At 42.7% G+C, this 19,661-nt stretch overlaps 1 protein-coding gene across 4 annotated transcripts in view; it reads left to right on the plus strand.

The window, feature by feature from the left end:
* The window catches only part of SLC11A2 (solute carrier family 11 member 2), a 66,076-nt gene extending 47,217 nt beyond the window's left edge, over nt 1-18,859 (plus strand). For 3 of the 4 annotated variants that reach the window (XM_078384618.1, XM_078384619.1, XM_078384620.1), the window contains 4 exons: nt 5,594-5,747; nt 6,178-6,231; nt 11,631-11,663; nt 15,855-18,859. In XM_078384618.1, coding sequence (XP_078240744.1) covers nt 5,594-5,747; nt 6,178-6,231; nt 11,631-11,663; nt 15,855-15,932 — 319 coding nt within the window. In that variant the 3' untranslated portion in view covers nt 15,933-18,859. The remainder of the gene's footprint in view (nt 1-5,593; nt 5,748-6,177; nt 6,232-11,630; nt 11,664-15,854) is intronic. The other variant, XM_020784525.3, reaches the window with a different exon arrangement.
* Nucleotides 18,860-19,661: the final 802 nt, after the last annotated feature.

The following is a 19,661-nucleotide window of genomic DNA, read 5'->3' on the forward strand; positions in this document are numbered from 1 at the left end:
CCCATCAGGCTTGTCCACCAGGACTATCGGAGAGGACCAAGGACTAGAAGAGGGGACGATTATGTTCTCCCTAAGCATCTCGTCCAGCTCCTTCCGCACCTTGTCCCTATAGGGTCCCGTTACTCGGTATGGGGATACTGCCTGCGGGGGTGCATCCCCTGTGTGGATCCGATGCATCACTCCCTTCACTATCCCCGGCTTGTTGGAAAACACCTGTTGATATTTACTAAGCAGCATTTTTAGTTCTTGCTGCTGGTCTTGGGTGAGTGCAGGACTGATCTTTACCTCCTCTGGGTTGTATTTTACTTCCCCTCTACCCTCCCAGAAGGGTAATTCAGCTTCCTCACTCTCAGCTGCTTTTATCGCGAATAAAACCCTCTGTTCCCCTCTGTAGTAGGGTTTTAGGGCATTCACATGAACCACCCTCCTTGCCTGGTTCTCCTCCTGCTCTATTAGGTAGTTCAGGTCTGACATCTTGGAAATGACCCTATATGGTCCTGCCCATTTGAGCTGCAGTTTATTCTCTCTGCAGGGCCTAAGCCAAAGCACTTCCTCCCCTGGGTCAAAGTGCCTCTCTCTAGCTTTGCGGTCATACCATGTTTTCTGTCTGACCTTCTGAGCTTGCAGGTTTTCTGCTGCCAGCTCTAGATTTCTCCTTAGGTCATTCATCAAGGTGTCTATGTAAGTCACAACGTCTTGTGGGTCATCCTGGGTGATCTGCTCCCAATCTTGCTTGATCAAATCAAGGGGCCCTTTCACCCCTAAGTGTGCAGCAAACATGTCAGAGTGACCCCTTTGTAAGATCATGGGGCGATACGTTTCAGGTACCACTAGCTGACTTCTGATCCCATCTCCCCCTTTTGAGATATTTCTCAGGGTCTCTCTATATAAAATCCCCTTTTTCTCCAGAAATCTCACTGGGGTTTCAGGTGTTAGCTGGGCGTCAGTCACCTGTTCAAAACACTTTTGGAGAGTGGCGTCTGCCTTTTGCTCCTGTCCAAATCTGCTGTCTGTGGTTAAGGTTTCCACCACAGCTTCTGAACTCCCCTCTGCTTCCGTCTCTGGCTCATCATTACCCCCCTGAACTGTCCCCGTGGTGGCTTGTGAGCGTGTAATCACTAGCACCCGTTTCACATGTTCAGCCAGGTCATTTCCCACGAGCACGGCTGCTGGCAGAGTCGATGAAATCGCTAGCCGCCAAACCCCCCTCCAGCCTTGAAAGTTGACAGGTACCTCTGCTACTGGCAGAGAGATTACCTGCCCCTCAATCCCTGCCACCTTCATGCTCTCATTTGGGATTATAAACTCCCTAGGAATAATATCTGGATGGCACAGGGTTACCTGGGAACAAGTGTCCCGCAGCCCCCTATACTGACGGTCAAGTATTCCTACGTCCACCCCGGCTGTCTCAAACAACTGAGAATCTGTTTTTACCAGCAAGCAGCGCTTTACCTCCACAAGAGGACCATTTTCCTCAGCCTGATCAGCAGCGGTAGCTGTTCCAGACTGAGTAACCATGGCAACAGGCTCCCTCAGTGAGACTGAGCCTTGCTCTTTCTGGACACAGAACACAGCTTTTGGCTTGGTTCCACTAGACTCCTGAGGCACCATTCCTTTTAGCTGCTTTAATTTCTCACACTCTGAGATCAGATGGCCCTTTCCCTGACAGAAATAACATTTTCTGGTGTATTTTGAGTCTTTCTCATCCTGCTTTGGTTTTCCCTCCAAAATCTGAGGTCTTGGTTTCATGTCTGAGGGCTTCCCTTCACCATGGGCCCCTCCCCCTTGCTGCAATTTCTTCCCTTTTATTCTCAAATCCAGCTCCTTTCGCTTAGCCTCAAACTCAGCCCTGATCTGTAAAATTTCTTCCTCAGCCCTAGCTTTTATCTCTTTTACTTTTTCTTCAGTCTTATCTCTGATTTCTTTTAATTTAATGTCTTTTTGCTGAGTATATTTTTCAAGATCTTGCTCACTTTGTCTGGCCTGAGCCTCATACTTTTCTTTCTTTGACATTTCTTCCACTGATAAATTGTTAATAAACTTATTTAGGAACTTCAATTCTAATTGTACCATTCTAATTTGGAGTTTCAGTTCCATCTGTTTGATCCTCATGTCCATTCCCCTTGTCTTGGCATCTGCCTCTGCCTGACTGATTTCAGCTCTTTCTTTTCTTCTGATTTCCATTTCCCTCACCCTCAGTTCATTCTGTTGGGCTAGGATCAATTTTCTGAGTTCTGGGTTCTGCTCTCCTGTGCTGTCACCCTGCACTGAGCCAAATTCATCCTCAGAACCTTGGTCAATCTGGGGGTCTTTCACTTCACTCATTTCGGCCATCTGGCTTCGAGTCAAGGGCATAATCCCCCCTCAGAACAGGCTGCTTTAAAAGTCAAGCCTCAAAATAAAACGACCACTTTTTTCCTTCTTGCCTCAGAACCAGCTCTCCCTAGAGATTGCTGCTGTTCTTCAGCACTAAACTTGCAACAGTATCGAGTCAGAGCCTACCCCCCTCTGCTGGGCCTCTCAGCTGGCAAGCTAGCTCACTGTTACTAGGCAGTTTTGCCTCAGCTTTTTCCCGCCAAAACTAGGCTGCCTCAGAGCACCTTAATCTAAGTCTCCCCAGTTGGCACGTTCTTCTACTAGCGCACCTCCCCGTGAGGTACACCTAGAAGATTACCTACGCGCCTCAGACTGTCCCTGACTAGACCCCCCTTGCTCTGGGCACACTTGCCAAGGCTTTGCTGGACCACTGGACAACTGGACCAGTCGTATCCCACACGCTGGACACCAATCAATGTGACAAACCCAGACCTACTGGGATCTGTCACACAGTTACACTAAGCTGCCACCAACCATTCCCTGTAAGAAGTCACACAGACCAGGGATGGATTTTTAAACAATAAAAAGAATAAGGTTTATTTAAATACACACAGGGAAAATAAAACAATCAGGTGAATAGATAAAGTAACGTGGCTTAGATTCACTCAGACATACATACAGTTTGGTTCACCCAGAACCTTAACTTAAAGCACAGACCCTGAACCCATCAGTTCTGGCTAACCCACAGACACCTGAACTTATCAGGTTGGTACTCTGACACACAGTAGTACCCTGTCAGACACCCAGACTCCCACAACAGCTTCTTCTTCCCCAGCTGCTGCTTCGTCCCAACCCAGTGTCTCACAGTCTGTCTCAGCATCTCCTTCACCACACAGGCATCACATATTTATACAGTACAGCCCCTCCTCCTGATGTCCCGCCTTCCACTCCCCATAGGATGGAACTTTCCCTCCAAACCCATGACAGACAGGTAACATCAGTGCTGTTATGTAACAGGTGGAACTGAGAGAAAGGCCTCCCCTGATGTTTTTAATGACCAGACAGGCTCGTAGAATCACTTTTGAGTTCTGTGCAGAAAGAAGATCAGCAGCCGGTGCACCTGTTGTAACGCTGTGTGTGTGTGTGTGTGTATGTCAATCCTGTGTCCAGCCCCAATTAGCAATCTGACTGCTTCGTTTTGGATCTGCTGAAGTTTCCTGAAGAAAGGCAGCTGACTAAATAGCTCAGTGATACGGAGCATGCAGAGCCAGGGGGTCAAGAGTTCTATTCCCCAGTGTGCCTCCTGCGAGTAGAGCCAGCCTGTGTGGCCTTGGGGAAGCTGCACAGCCCCAGGGCTCCCCGGGAAGTGGTAAACGATTTCTGAGCATTCTCTATCTGGAAAACCTGGAAAAAGGCCACTATAATGTAAATTTATTTTTATTTAACTTATATGCTGCCCATACTACCCAAAGGCCTCTGGGTGGCTTACAGCAATTTGATGGCACATGATTATTATTAATAGAAAGGGAACCTCCTATGCATGGGTTAAGTTGGCTTGAGTACTAGAGCCAGAAGATTTTCAGGTCTTCACCTAAAGCCAAGCCCTAACCACAGATTCACTTCAGCTTGCAAGTAGGTGTGGAGTTGAATCTGCACAGGAGTTTTTCTTTCCTTTTGGCCCAACAGTCACCTTCATCTGATGCCACCACCCAAGGCAGAAGATGCCGGTGGTGGTGGCTCATGGTCTGAGTTGAACCCTGTACATGGCAGTGGTTTTATAAAACGACCTGGCTAAATTCTGAGAATTGGCTTGTGTGGGTTTGCTTTCAGAATTTGGGATTGCCTGGGAGCCCTGCTGAAATCAGTAGGATCAAAGCTGTACCCACAAGGCCATTTCTTGAAACAGTTATCACTGGGTTGTGCTGTGTTTCTTCGTCAATGAGATTCAGGGAAGGAACCGTGAAAGTGTCAATCCCTCTACAGTATTGTAGTCCCTCACCTATTCTGCATGATTGAATTTCGGAAAGGACCACTCCCTGTGTGCATAAGTGAAATTGTGCAAGTCACCATGGCTAATTGCCAGCAATTAATGAGGCGCTGGTTTCATTCACACAACCAGGAATGTGACTGGTATCTCATTCATTAGAGACAATTTTCCACAAAGACAGTTTCATTTACATGTGTTTGAACTCACCAGTAGATTCTGGCCATTATATACATTTGTAAGTGTATTCCTATGAGACAGGTAATGAACATAGTTTAGGGACCGTAATGCATTATACAGATACATTTTCTGAACTGGATTGGGCCTAAGCAAAACTCTGCTTTAACCTGTGCACTCTTCCCTCCTCTTCTGTCAGACCTATGAGGAAGACATCAGAAACCATGACTACATTTTAAAATAACTAATTTATTGTTAACTTAAAATCCAGACAACCTATTCATTTTAACTATAGTTTAGAGAAACAAACCAGAATTGGAAACAGTAATTTAAAATTCACTTGTTTCCCATTGTTTTTTAAAATATTTATTTATTTAAATAGAAGATACGGGGATACAGAAGGAAAAAAGGCTAAAGGAAAAAATAAAATTTTGGGGGGGGGGGAAATCAGGTATCATAGGTTCTTACATACAACAAGGGCAGCCAAGAATGTTTATAATCATACATTTTTCAAAGATAAGACCCATTTATACAGTATCATAATATTAAAAAATATTTCCTCCCCCCCACTTCTTGGTTACATTACTTCTGCTTATATTGTTCTAAATGATCAAATTAAAATCAAAATTTATATTATCTGCTATTATACTGTACTTACTCTAATTATTATAATAACCAGTGTCCAAAAGAATAATATAAATATTTCAGAATGTTGAAAGAAAATCTAACAAAAATACAGAATATCTCATTCAAATTATATTTAACATGGATTTTGAAGCTTCGTTTCTATCTGCCTGCACATAACCTTAACTGAATTTATACTATGAATATATCTTAATTTTATTGATTATTTTAGATAATTAAGCAGCTACTGAATGAAAAAAAACTGGAGGACTGAAAAAACCAAGAAGGCCTGGCGTGATCGTACTAGAAAGGGGTTGAACTGCTGGTGGTCAGCCTCGTTCATGTAACACAAGACCCTAGCAGTGTGTCTGAATGAAGTATTTGAATTACAGGCAACTGGTTAAAAAAGAGCAAAACTCAGCAGTGATTGACGGACGGTCCCCCAGTCCATCTCCTCCTGTTGTAATGCTCTTTTCCCAATTTGATTTCTAGGGGCTGGAAGATCGCTGGAGGAATTCTGATTCTCCTAATCTGTGTCATTAATATGTACTTTGTGGTGATCTACGTGACTGCCCTGGGACAAGTGGCGCTGTATGTGTGTGCTTCCATCATCAGCATTGTCTACCTAGCCTTCGTGGCCTACTTGGTAAGGGAACAGTTTGTTGACCTACACCCTTTCCTTATAACAGGTCCCCACAGGACCTCCAGATGTCCTGTCATACCTGGCCAGGTATCTTGCTGCCTGGGCCTGACAGAGGGTTGGGAGGACCACAGGAGCAACTGTGCCAGACTCTAGAGAATCGTATCATTTCAAAGAACTGGGTGCAGGCCTGTAGTGGCAAGAAGCCGCCCCCCCCAGGGCAAATTCACCATGTTAGCCCTGCTGAAGGTTGATTTGGCCTTCCATCCTTCCAGGGTCTGTAAAATGAGTACCCAGCTCACCGGGGGGGGGGGGGGTCAAGTTGTTTGAATAATTATGTTGTCAGCCACCCAAGAGAGTGCTCTCTATAGGTTAGTATGTAAATTGAAGCAACAACAACAACGAGATTAATGTTTAATTTCCTCTCTTTTTCCAGACTTGGCAGTGTTTAATTGCTCTCGGGATCTCCTTCCTAGCCTTTGGGCACACGGTAAGAGTCACAAGAACCTTGCTTACCGAAGAGCCACCTTCCTCGCCAATTAATTAATTAAAGACTGGGTCTGTCTGTGTGCACACAACAGGTAGCCATCAGGGCCAGTGTGTTTCTATGGTTTACTCTGTGAACATATCCCATTGTATGTGCGATTTTGCACAAAATTTAAGATTATGGTAATGATGTTAAGAAAAAAAAGATAACCTAGATGTATATAATAAGAATTATTTTGGTTGATCTTTTCTTTGCTGTTCCCCTACAATCACACTCAGATAAAATGTCTATTCTATTGTAGCATCTGGCTATCATTGTGAGATTTGCCAATAAGTTATTAACACTAAAAAAAACCTTTCAAATTCAATTAATGAGTCAATAATATATTCAAGCTGCAACTCCTCCAGTTCATGGAGATTATCTCCTTCACCAATATATGTTAAAAGATTATTACAATATAAATCACGTTTAACAAAGATGAGGTCACAACCTGTGCAATTTGAATGCAAGAGGTTTTGAGGTAAAGGCAGAAACCTTCCATGCTAAGGGGAGCGTATTCACCTCTGCCATATATTCTAGATCAGCCCAATGGGTGGGGATGTGAGGAGGGGAGAGAACATAAGAGTGCTAGGCTAAACCCTGTTGGCTTCCATGCTTATTCTCTATGGGTCACGAAGGAGTTTCCCTGCAGGAGAGCAACCACATAAACACACAGCACCCCTCCTCTCTGCAGGCCACGTTGAAGTATAATCCAGGTCATGCTTTCCCAGTTGGTTCAGCTGAGTATACAAGTGGTGGGGCTTCTGCCCTGAAATTGGCAAGCCAGTCAAAATTGCATTTCATTAATTAGAACCACCTGACCATTCCTCATTATGATTCAAGGAGGGTGTTAATTAGCAATGCTGAGCCTGCATTTCTAGTTTCACATGGAATCTTGGCCAAGGGGGCTGAGTCAAGTATTTCTCCAGCTAGCATGCAGATACTCTTGAGGTACACCGGCCATTTCTAAAAGCAGAAGTTATTCTAGTGTCCATCAGGTAGCCGGGCTGTCGTCTGCTGTGGCATTTCTGCCCCGCAGATCATGAAAACAGAATAACATGAAGTGGCTGCATATTTTGGCTGAGAAATGATGGGAAGATGGCCAACCTTTTGTTCTTTGATCGAGAAACTGCTTCCGACCACAGCAAGGCGCAGGGTCTCAAGACTGAACATGTACAATGGGCACTGGAATCTTTCCACAGACCTTTCTCTGAGTAGCAACCCCCGCAGGACCCCCCCCCCCCAAATAGCTTTTAGAACAGTCATTGCTGGCCTGTGGATCTTCAGATGCTGTTGGGTTACAGTTCCCAAACTCCCCAAATCCTCATTGGTTGTACTGGCTGAGGATTTGGAGAGTTGGAAGCCCAACAGGCAGGGCTTTAGCAAATATTGCTCCACAGTGTAAAAGCTGTTCCTGTATTTAAAGGGTTATGTTAATTAAAAGGAAAGTGTATTCCCCAGGTAGCCATCAGTAATGTGAGAATTCAGCCTCAGGTTTTGATAGCTTCCAGAATCACAACTGTGAGAGAGAATATAACCAACAAGTGTGTTTCTCTACAATAGAGGATTCTTGCTGGATTCGACTAAACTTTCTTTACCAAAAAGTATGCTGGGAAGAATTAAAAATAATTCAACCCATACATAAGAGAAATGCTAGTTACTCTACTGAGTGCAGTTCTGGTGAACAGCAAAGGAGAAAGAATTCTGTGTACAGTGTTTACCTGTTTTTGTCATTAATCTTCATGTATTGCAATGAAGTAGCATCCATTTTCCCCATAATTCCCTTGCGCCAACAATGTCAAAGATATAATCAGGTTTATTCGTATTTTAACTTCCCATAGAGAAGTTAAAATATCAATACCTTGAACAGTCTTCTCTTGGCATCTTCAACACAGATTTTGAAAGACGTGTTCAATTAATGTGGTATGTAACTTCCTTCTCCGCCTGAAATAGTCTGTATTTCTATTCATTGGCCTGCTTCCTGGAACTGCCGTTAGTGTTGCAACGTCTTTCCTTTCTCCCTCCTCATAAGGTTCACAGAGAGATTAGAGATGAGAGAAGGCCAATGATAACATTAAAAATTGCACTCCTTGACATTAAGTAGGGTGAGTGGGTAGGTCTGGGTTATGTGTTAAGTATGGTGAATAATTTTTTGGTTGTACATACAGATTTGTTTTTCTCAAGGAATATTGTTTAGTTGGAATCTCCACAGAAATCCAGAGAATTCATAACATAGCTCCCTCCTTTTGTTTTGGAGACGTGGGCTGGTTCAGAAATAGATCTTCATTGTTAACCGAGGTGTGCAGATGTGTGTTTTGGACTATAAATCTCAGAATTCCCTGGGCTTCATTGGGAATTCTGAGAGTTGTCATCCAGAACACAAATCTTCACACTTCTCATTGAAAACCATTAACTCTCCAAGTAACTCCTCTGTTCTTAAATAAGCAAATAGAATATCATAAATAATAATGTAACACTAACTGCCCCTCCCTGGTGGAAGAGGGCCTGTGAACACTAGCAAATAGTAATCACAAATGAAACCCATAAGGAAACCAGACTGTTGTAGGACTGGTGTTATCGTCAGACATCCTTAGGCTCCAGGTGTCTCTACAGTTTTAAAATGGGTGAATATCACTCTGACCCCTGAATGTTTGGCAGTTGGAGAAGACCGTAAGTTAAATAGTAACTTTTTATCAGGGCTAACCTCTGTCCTCTTTTGGACAAATATGAAAAATTGCACATATTCAGCACATACTTAAGCAGGCTTAAGCCCTTTTCAGACTGAGGAAATTATAGGGCTTTTAAGTACTGGGCTGGATTTGAACCAGTGAAAATCATTGTAGCATCTTATTAGTAAACAAAGAAATTAACCCATAAATCAAGAGGAACCTAGCTACCCACAGAAATTTCTGGTCATACTTTTTCAAAGTGGAAAGATATCTCCCCCAGTTGTAGCAAATGTAAAATATTCTCAGCTGTGTATGTGTTCATAGGTACTGGGCACTAGGTCTGTTTGAGGCCCAGAATAGATTTTTTTTTGTTTTTCTTTTGTCTGCTGGTAGGGTGCCAAATTAATGGCTTCTACATGAATTCTTTGCCTCAAGGAGGTAAAGCTGTGTGTACTTAAGAGTTATGTTGGAATTTAGTTGACTCCTTCCCATGTCCCACAGCAGTGTGCAATTGTACAAGTGGGGCAAAATGCACTAATTCAGGCATAGTTCATAGTACTAGACCAATCTGGCGTTCTACCTCAAACAGCTAGATTAAGCATTAACTGGAATTCCGCCCCCTCCTCCTCTGTCTCCCTCCATGAACACTAAAATTTAGTTTCCCATACAGGGAGGTTTTCTCTTACGGAGATGGAACTTCAACATGTAAAGTGTTTGATTTAAGTGTATAATGGGGGGGGGGGAGTTGCAGCTGCTACACAGCAGGGCTGTTGGCATCCTTCTGTTCTTTTCAAAGGACTTTGGTCACTCTTGATGTAGAGGGTTTCACATCCCATTGCAAGCTTATTAAAGTTCCTACATTTTAAGAGCTGTTGATCTGATCATCTCATTTCTTCTGGTTTCAATTGTGCTGGCTACATCTTTGACCACATTTTCTGTATATTAAAGAACCTGTTTGAAAGCCCAACTCACAGTAGGTAGTATTTGTAAAATTCTGTTTTGCAAACTCTGAGAATACATCCTGCCTTTTCTCGTGGAACGTAGTGGTATGACTTGAAACACTATGAACAGTGCATGGATAAATGTTTTCTGTTTGGCATAGTAGCCTAGTTTACACAGAGGCTGGTTGGAGACTTGCAATATTTACTTGCAATATTTAGCAGCCTTCAGCAACTCTACATTTTTCTTCTATGCACTTTAGTTTTATAAGTTCTCAGAAGAAAAAAAGAACAGCTGCCTCTTGAGATGTCAATTTCTGTCTGACACTGTTTTCAGAATGGTGCATGATTCTGGAAATCAAAGCTATGTAGCCGTCGCATAGTAAAACATCTGTGCTACATTTGGGCTTGTATAATCTGTGAAGCAAATGTCTATTTTTATCTAATATAAACTAGTCTGTATAAATAAGAATTTCAATTAAAAATTGAACATTTTTCAACTTGGGTCTCTTTCTTTTTGGGAAGTCTTACAGGACCTTTCTCTGAAACGCACACAATATGTTGTTGTTTGGTAAAATCTGTACACACACGTATCCTAATCTAGATGCAGGCAGTTTCTCTCTTCCATTCGCTTGTGGAAGGACCAATGCACGCACTCCTTTGCAAAATACATCTTGCCATTGAAGGGAACATGGTAGCTGCCATTCCTTCCTAGGGAGCTTCATACATGCATCAGGTTCTGTATCACTATCCTGTGCTCTGCAAAATAGAGATACATCGTAGGAAGAATGCTGCTGGTTGGCTGTACATACTTTCTGATGGCCAGGAATGGTGTACAGAATTAAACTTCAAGAGCATCACAGTTCCCTTAACAGAACATATCCGAGGTATGACAAGGTATTGCTCTTTCTTGCTTAACCTGCAGTCTGCTGATTTTAATACTCCCTCCAGCATAAGATAAAAGTGCAAACCAGCCAGGTGTTCATTTCACGTAGAAGGAGTAGGATACTAAGCCCTTGCCAAGATTCACTGCTGTCATATTTGGGGATAGGAAAAGGGAGTGCATGCTTTGGGTTTGACTCCTTATGCATCTGCCAGGAGTCTAAAAGATTTCATGAAGCACACTCTGTTTGCTTGCAGGTGATCGTATTAGAGATAATAAACATGCTGACTTGTCTTTAGACCCATTGTTGGCAGTGTCTATATATATATTTTTTAATTGCTGCTCCTTGCTTAACCTGCAGTCCTACTGGTTCTAATATTCTTTCCAGCATAACAAGAAACGGGCTGCGGTGGGGAATCTCCTACCTTTTTAAAAAATGCATCTCAGTGGTTCATTCAGATCCAGGCTGAAAAAACAAAGAGTGCAACAACAAAGGATCCGTCAGAGCCTCTGTTGGCGTTAACTTTTGAGAGGAAATGGAACAGGAGCCCTTTCCCATGTTTTATCGTATACAAGTACAAAGTAACTGAGGTGCTCAATAAGGATGAAATACGGTTTGGGGCAAAGTATGCCTGATATTTCAGGCCTGATACTGGAATATATAAACATCCATACTAACCAACCAGCCAATCAAAGGTCAGCAGATTCTATTTCCAAGTTAACAAAATGGCGTCTGGGGCTGGGCAGAGGGGTAAACTTCACCTGCAAAATGAAGAGTTGTCTTCCTCCTACACAAAAGTTTGTTCAAGTCATAGCACCTGATATATTATGCATGATGGGAATTTTCTCCCCTCCCTCTTCTTTTGTTACAAGCTTTCCTTGCCAGTTTTAAGGGAACTAGAAGGTGTAAGTAATTTTCTACTTTCCATAAGAAGTACTCCGTTGAAACTTCATACTCCTATTTGGTCATGCAATATATTTTAATTGTTAAATATCAAAAATGTTGTGTAGATTGCAATGTATTCAGCCATTGGTTTGTCCATTTTAATTTGTGCCTTTGTAATGTGAAAAAGTTGATGCTGAAAACAAACTCCTGAGGCTAACTTCAGTTTTTAGAATCCCTGGCTGAGAACCACTGATCTAGGTCATGTGTGGCAATATAGATGCAAACATTTGTTTGTTTTTAAAATCAGATCTATATGCATATATTCATTTATCTTTTAGGTAACTTAGGGTAATTTTTTTCTGTGTACATTATTGTTCTGGAAGAGTTACTTAGGACACGTGAGTTGTGTCCATTTACGGTTGTGTGCTCTCTCTGTGTGTTTCTTTTATGAAGTCAGTCAAGAAGCCATGTTTTTTTTTTACCTTTGACATTTCTTCAGAATTCTCTGTCTAAAATTTGGACAGTGCAAAGTAAAACAAAGGAACGTGGAATCAAAGGAATGAAGTAACACTATCCATGTCTCCGATTCTCTTGGTGTGATTGTAGCAATTCATAGCTGGTTTAAACTGAAATCTATTTATTTAAATAGTCCAAATTCTGCATGACTGACAGGAAGATAGAGAAGTAGGTGGCTTTTAATGATCTGCCTTAGGAGGTTGAACTTTTTACCAAGAAATTAGGAAGTAATTTCCTAATTACTTATCCCACAGTCAATGTGCAGTATGGCTTACCAGTACGTACATGAATCGCCTGCCACAAAGGCACATGCTACTCAACGCCGCACAGGAGAACATGTTGCCAGTCACTCCTTCCTACCATACATCCATTTAGAAAACTGTATTATTCTTAACACTCAAGCAAAACTCTGTAAGAAGTTTGCATATCTAAGATCGTCTGTTGGGGAAAGTTGGCAGCACCACTTGGGTTTTTGTTGTTGTTTGTGGCATCAACGTATTCAACATTTGGCTGAAATATGAGAAGCCAGGCCCCTGCGCAGCTTCACTGTTCTAAAAGTCTCATGACACCACGGTTTGTCCTGATCCATGGGGCATGCTGCAAGGAATGGAGTGACCTTCAGTCTGGAGAGGAAACGCCGTGTGTCCCCAAGGTGTCCGGGCTCAGATCTCCTTCCACTGAAATCCACCAGGAAAATGCTTGTGACTGTTCCTAGATCAGCAGGCTACCTGTACAGCTTATCTTATCCCTGATGTAGTTACCACATGGACAAAGGAGAGTTTGAGGCATGTTTAGAAAGCGAAGAAAGCCAAGGCACGAATGTCAGCCATTCACCTTAAAACTGTAATACTCCTCAGTTGAAAGCCATCAGAGTGTTTTGGGTAGAGTGATGGACTAGGACACAGGAGTTCTAATCCCTGATCGGCCATGGAAACTCACGGGGGAGCAGTGGTAAATGCACTCCCCTTCAATATCACATACCTTGAAAACAGTAGTAAGGTTGCTATAAGTCGGATTCAACTTGATGGCATCTATAACACAACACACACTTCTTTGTTAGAATGCTGTATGGGTCAGGGGAGGGGGACTGAGAAATCAAGGTTCTAATCTGCACTGAGCCAAGAAAGTCAGTAGTCAGCATGGCCACGTTGTACCATCTCAGCCTACATGAGTGCTGTGAATACAGAGTAGGAAACGAGAGAGCCCTGTGCAGTCTTGAACTCATCAAAGCAAAGGCAAGATACAAGGGTTAAAAACCAAATGGTGTGTGTAGACACAGGCTGATTCTGTAAATAAGGTGGGGGAAAAGAGTTAAGGTGTAGCTTAGCTCAGAAGAAAAAAACCCCAACCATCATTCTGGTTCTGGAAATAGGGCAGCAGATGCAACTAAAGAGAAGAAGTAACAACGTTGTGCGTTGAACAATACAGAATTTGGAATACCATATGAATAAACATATTCCGATATATGTTTTCATGGACCAAAATCCATTCCTAGTTAGGTTGGTACCTAATGTCCCAAGAATAATGAAGAGGGTGGTCTTTTCCGTTTGAAGTGATGCTAGGTCCTCAAGCAATGCCAAAGAGAAGGGTAACACTCAAAGTCATATACTGTACATATAATACTGATTTCCATAGAATATATTCAAACAGATACAATATCCAGTTAGTGTGAATGCGAGTCCCAGCCATAGATGTTGTTAGGATAAAGTTCCTATCGGTACTTGCCAGCACACCCATGATGGGGGGGGGGAGATAATGGAAGTTTCAGTTCAACATCTGGAAGGGCACATGTTCTCCACTGTGATAGTGAACAAAACCCACACAAAATGCGCAATGGTAGCTGCATTTATAGCTGAGCTAGAGCAATGCTTCCTGTTAACATCTGGACCCACAGAGAGGAGGCCTTCAATAAATTCCACCTGATCTTCTGTTATTTTCATCATACTATTAGCCCACTCCATGCAGTTGATTAATTTTGTGGATACCACCCTTACAACTGTATGAGGGGACAATGGAACAGCACTCTTATCCACTCCCCTGAAAAAACACTATTACACCACAAATGCCTGCATGCTAGGAGACAACAACTAACCAGCATATATACCACTTGCTAGTTGGATACAGCCAAACACATGATATAAATGCATTTCCTCCAAGGTGTCCTTTGGGCACAGACAAAACACTTGGCACAGTCTGCAGTGTGCATTCTTGAAGCCTGCCATGCAAACTGAGGAGAACGAGAAAATATCAGCAAGCTGAGAGGGCAAGCCCAGCAAGACGCTGTGACAGAACATGGGTTCTCATGCGTAGTGCTCACCTGAAATCTCATTCAGGATATGCAAAATGAAGGTCCCCACTGAGCAGGCCTTGCATGGAACATCTGCCCTTGCTTAAGAAGGCAGGCCCTCAGCCCAATGATATCACTCGCCCTGCCAGCACAGGGACAAAACCTTACAACAAATCCCAGTGCTACAGCCCTCATTTAGGTAACACAATCATGTGATTGAATGACATCAGCTGTACTATCAAAGATTCATTCACCTACCTATCATCTAATGGGATCCGTGGCATCATCTGCCTACAATGGGCATAGACAGCTCAGTGTCTTACACAAGAGAATACTGTAATTCATGACAATTAGTGAGAAGTCCCTGTCTTTGTGGTCATTCTATTTGCTGTCAAGCCAGATCTGACTTACAATGACCTTTTTCAGGGTTTTCTAGATTTAAGAGTACTCAGGAATGCTTTACTTTTCCATTCCTCTGGGGGCAACCTGGGACTCGGCCGCTTGCCCAAGACTATACAGGCCGGCCCTTCTCAGATGCACCGTGGGGGACTGAATTGTTAAGCTCTGGGTCCACAGCCAGATACGTAGTAGGCATAAAATCATAATTGGTTTAATTAATTAGCTAGTTAATTGTGTGCCATCAAGTCAAAGTCAATTTCAACTTCTGGTGGCACTTGGCCGTAGTTTTCTCTGTGTGTGTTCTGTGCCGTTAAGTCAAAACTGACTTATTTCAACCCTAATAGACCTTTCAAGGTAAATGAGATATTCAAGGAGAGGTTTTGCCAGTTCGTCTCCCCCAGTGAGTTTCCATGGCGGAGTGGGGATTTGAATTCTGTTCCACAGAGTCCTGGTCCATCACTCCATCCACCACACCACACTGGAGTTTCTAGGTACAGAAGATGTAGATCACAGTGGCAAATTGTCGCTTGTTAAGGAGTCTCTGCTTGTATTCCTTGTTGAACACCAAGTAACATGGATTGCTGGTACAATTAACTGATAGAATATTGGCTATGGATTTCCAATGAAGATTGGTAGTTTGACTAGTTTTTCCTCCCACCTCAGCAACATCCAAATGTACTTGGCTGGCAAGTCCCACCCTCTCCCTGCTGGCTGAGTCTGGTGGAGCCTTGGATCCAACACATCTAGAGGTTGCTTCGTTGTGGAAGGCTGACCCTAGTACTCTGTCCATCCGTTCTGAAGTGATAGAACTGCACCGAAACGGGTGTACTTAGTGGAGCAATTGCCTGGAAAAATAGGGTGCTGAGTGAGAAGCTACTCACCTTCTCTTGCAAATGCTTGCCCCCACTCCAGAGGCTAGCCTTAGAGGCATGATGCCAAGGGCCTTTTGGTTTCCACATCCTAAATAGCATCTCTAATTGCCTCTTTCTCCTTTGTCGCCCATATCTAGTATCACCTGGGACTCACTGGTCACCCTGAACTCTTCCTCCTGAACAACGTGGATGCTGCCCCAGTCTTGAGTAAATGAATCCTTCTGAAGCAGAGGACATAAAAAGTGGACTTCTCGTTTTAAAAAAAGGAAGAAAGCCCTCCTATGCTGCACAGAACAACGTTTTAATTGGTTCCAGGAGGAGGATGTATGGTTGAGAATAGAAGATGGAGGCAAGCTTCTTTTGCTTTAAGAGGAGCACAAGTGAGTAGGGACAGTGGATGCCTCTTAAGGTACTCTTGAAAAGAGAATACACTCATGGTCAAACTCAAGGTCAACTGTGAAGGCTGTTAAAAGGGCTACTAACATCACACACCATAAAGGAGCAGTCTTGTATGTAATGGTGACACATACATATCTTATTGTGTGGGTGACCACCAACTAACTGTGAAATGGTGGAAGGGGTGTTGATAGATACAGAAAAGCAATTAGTAGATGCTTTTCTCCAGCCCAACATTTCTCCTGTCCCCTTACCCCATAACTGGTTTTCTCTTTGTTGGGCTTATTTTTTTAGTCTTGGAGCCCAATTGGGTTGAAAATGGCTGGAGGAGAAGGTTCATCTTCTGGGAGAGCAGGAAACCAAAGGAAGGTTTGGGACCCTTTTCCCGTCTTCTGTTCTTCCACTTGAAATTTTGCTCTTGCTGTAGAAATGGTGGGCAGTGATCCATTCTTGAAGATAGCCGCGACCATCCCCTGTAGTTTTGAGCGTCCATCCTCAGAGAAGGAGGTCTCCTGCTCTGATCCTCCCATGACCAGCAAAGAGGAACTCGGCCACCATGTCTCCCTGAGGGACACAAGAGCAAAGGAGGGCAGGGTAGGTGTTCTGGAGCCTTTCTCATGGCTGAGGAGACTACCTGTACTTGTTCAGAGCATAGCTGTGACTACAGGCATTCCAGCACCACCTCTCTACTGAGCCTATGGATCTGGAGAAAAACAGTTTTTTTTTTTTTTGAGAAGCAGGGCAGTTTGCTAGCATTCATGGTGTTGAACAGCTATCAAAAAATGCAAACCAAAATGTTTTGTAGAAAGACCAAAGAGTGACAACCTTTCTGACTTCTCTTCTGACTGCTCCAATATGTCCTTTAATCTAGGACCACTGTACACGTACGTTGTGCCTTTTAACTACCTTTCCCAACCAACATGGTGCCCTTCCAGGAATACTGGGCTGAAGCTTCTACCTTTCTCATCTGGCTTTCTTTCCCTTTCTTTCATCCCTTGCTCTGTTCTGCAGCTAGAGTAGAGCTGCTGAAATAGTGCAGATTTCCAAATCTGAAATAAGCTGACGACTTTAGCAGACCTTGACTTTTAATAATTCAGTTCTAATTATTAGATACAATATAAAATAACAGAAGTCTAAAATTACTGTTACAGAAAGGGTGGTAATTTGCATTGTTTAATCCACTTCTAATGAAAAGTTTTTGTTTTGTTTTTTAAAAAGCATCTGTAGCAAACTAAGGCCACTTCTGGCTTTTGTTCTTTTGCCTTCAGTTTTACAGATAAATCATGATAACGAGGCCATATAGTTCAGACGTAGATGGATCTGAGAAAGTTCAGGATAATTCTTGATGTATAAACAGACTTATCCACCCCTTCTGTGTATGTAGAAAGCAATAGCAGTTGGTGCTGAATTTTGATTCCTGCATCAGTTTTCATCATGTTCTCAGTCTCGTATGCAAAATGAAGGATGCATGTAGCAATGTACAATGGCCAAAATCTTATTGGCATTCCTGTAAGGTTTGAATAACCTGCTAAGGGCAGCTAATTGACAAGGTGTTGCAGTGCTTCAGGTGCATGACAAGATACATGAGTGAGATGTGTCACAACATCTCATAAATTGCCTGCAATTAGCTGCCACAAGTTATTCAAAGCTTATGTGAACATCAAGAGAGTGCTGGCCAAGGTCTGCAGCACTTCTCTATTTTGAACCTATTTTAGTATGCAGAGCACATGCAGGCTCCATTTATTAATGTCGTCTGAATGTTGCCTGTGATGAGGGATAACCTGGTGGTAACAGGGCTCTAGAACAGTGGCTCCCAACCTTGGGCCCTCTGATGTTCTTGGCCTAAAACTCCCAGAAGACTTCACCATTAGCTGGGCTGGCCAGGATTTCTGGGAGTTGCAATCCAAGAACATCTGGGGACCCCAGTTTGGGAACCGCTAGTCGAGAAAACAAGTCTAGACGCTGATGCATGGATTTAGTCTGCAAATTGCACTTGCTGGCTGCATAAGGGCAGTCACACAGTTTATAGTCAGCCTGGAGAGTCACCCTTTTTGCAGGCAGCCATAACCTGCAATTCTGCTTATGATTCAGTAAGCCTCAGTGAACTCAGCATGACGTTCTTCTGGGTAAAAAGGGTGCTGTAGTTGCAGTCTGCTTTAATCAGACGATGTAAGGCCACGAAAGAGATAATAGTTGAATTGATGTCCCTTAACATATTACTGTACTAAGTCACAACTGGAGTAGGTCCACTTGAACCAATGGAACTTACAGAGGAGTTGACTTACCAAATCCCTACTGATTCAGTGGGTTTACTCAAGTGCAACTTACTGAGCCAAGCAAGAGCATATCGGCCAGTATTTCATCAGGATTTCACGACCTTATCCAAAATAGGTATGTTTGATCTGAAAACATAGGTTTTACCCTGTGTACTTTGGACTAACATTAAAAGCAATAGTTCCCACCCCATCCTGTCTCAAAATGTCATTATCTGTATCTGAAAGCACACAAAATATTTGACAATGTGTTACAAAACATTCAGGAGAAACTGCCCATTGTCATCATGGTGTTTTTTTTAAAAAATATCTCTGCAGTCTAAATTGTGCTACAAATCTGTTTCCTGTTTTGGTTTCTGCTATTTTTATTTTTATGTTTGGCACTAATTTATTTCAGAGGTACTGGCTATTATTTTATTTGTTGTTTATTTCAACTTTGGTCAAGAATTTCAAATAAATATGTCAATTATCTACTTCTTCTTGGGATTTTGAACTTATTCTCTAGTACTCACAGTTACCACTGACTCACTTTGGTTCCAGTCTTTCATTCATTCATTTGTTTGTTTGTTTGTTTGTTTGTTTGTTTGTTTTTAAATGTGACATGACTGTTTCTGGTAAAAGAAAGCACAGAAGTGCATCAAATAGTTTCAGACTTGTAGAGAGTACAGGGCTCCATTCCTCTTGGTGAACTGTTGGGTGGGAAAGGGAGATGAAGTTGAAGAAGATGGAGCGCAGAAATCATTATGGCATGAGCGTAAAATAGAAGGAGGTTGAAGGCATGGAAAGTGCTGGCAGAGGAGTACTAAAGAAAAAAGGTAAGTGAAAATGCAAAGTCCCAAATGGGTGATGCAGAAAACCCTTGGCCCCTATACATTTTCCCACATTCTATGGTATATTTTACCACACATTATCCCCAATTTGTAGAATCCTCATTGCTACGTGGCAGTAGATGTAGAGGCTCAAACTTGCCTGGGTGGGAGCAAGGAAGTTAACTGTATGAACTTCCAGACTGAATTTAATTGCACTGTATCTAAAGGCCATTTCTCACACGACCCAGAGATAATCCAGGAATGGCTGTCGTAGACATGTTCAGCAAGGAGCTGAGGTTAGTCCTGACTCTCTGAAATGGGCCACTTGGGTTCATACTTACCAAGAAATACTGGTCACACATCACATCATGTGTATACGCTGTAGCAATATGTAATTGGCCTGTCTTTTAAAAAGGATTCATTTTGTTGTGTGTTACCTAACTTTCTCCCATCCCTCCTTATCTTT

Source organism: Pogona vitticeps, chromosome 2 (genome assembly GCF_051106095.1).
Source record: "Pogona vitticeps strain Pit_001003342236 chromosome 2, PviZW2.1, whole genome shotgun sequence".
Lineage (NCBI taxonomy): Eukaryota > Metazoa > Chordata > Lepidosauria > Squamata > Agamidae > Pogona > Pogona vitticeps.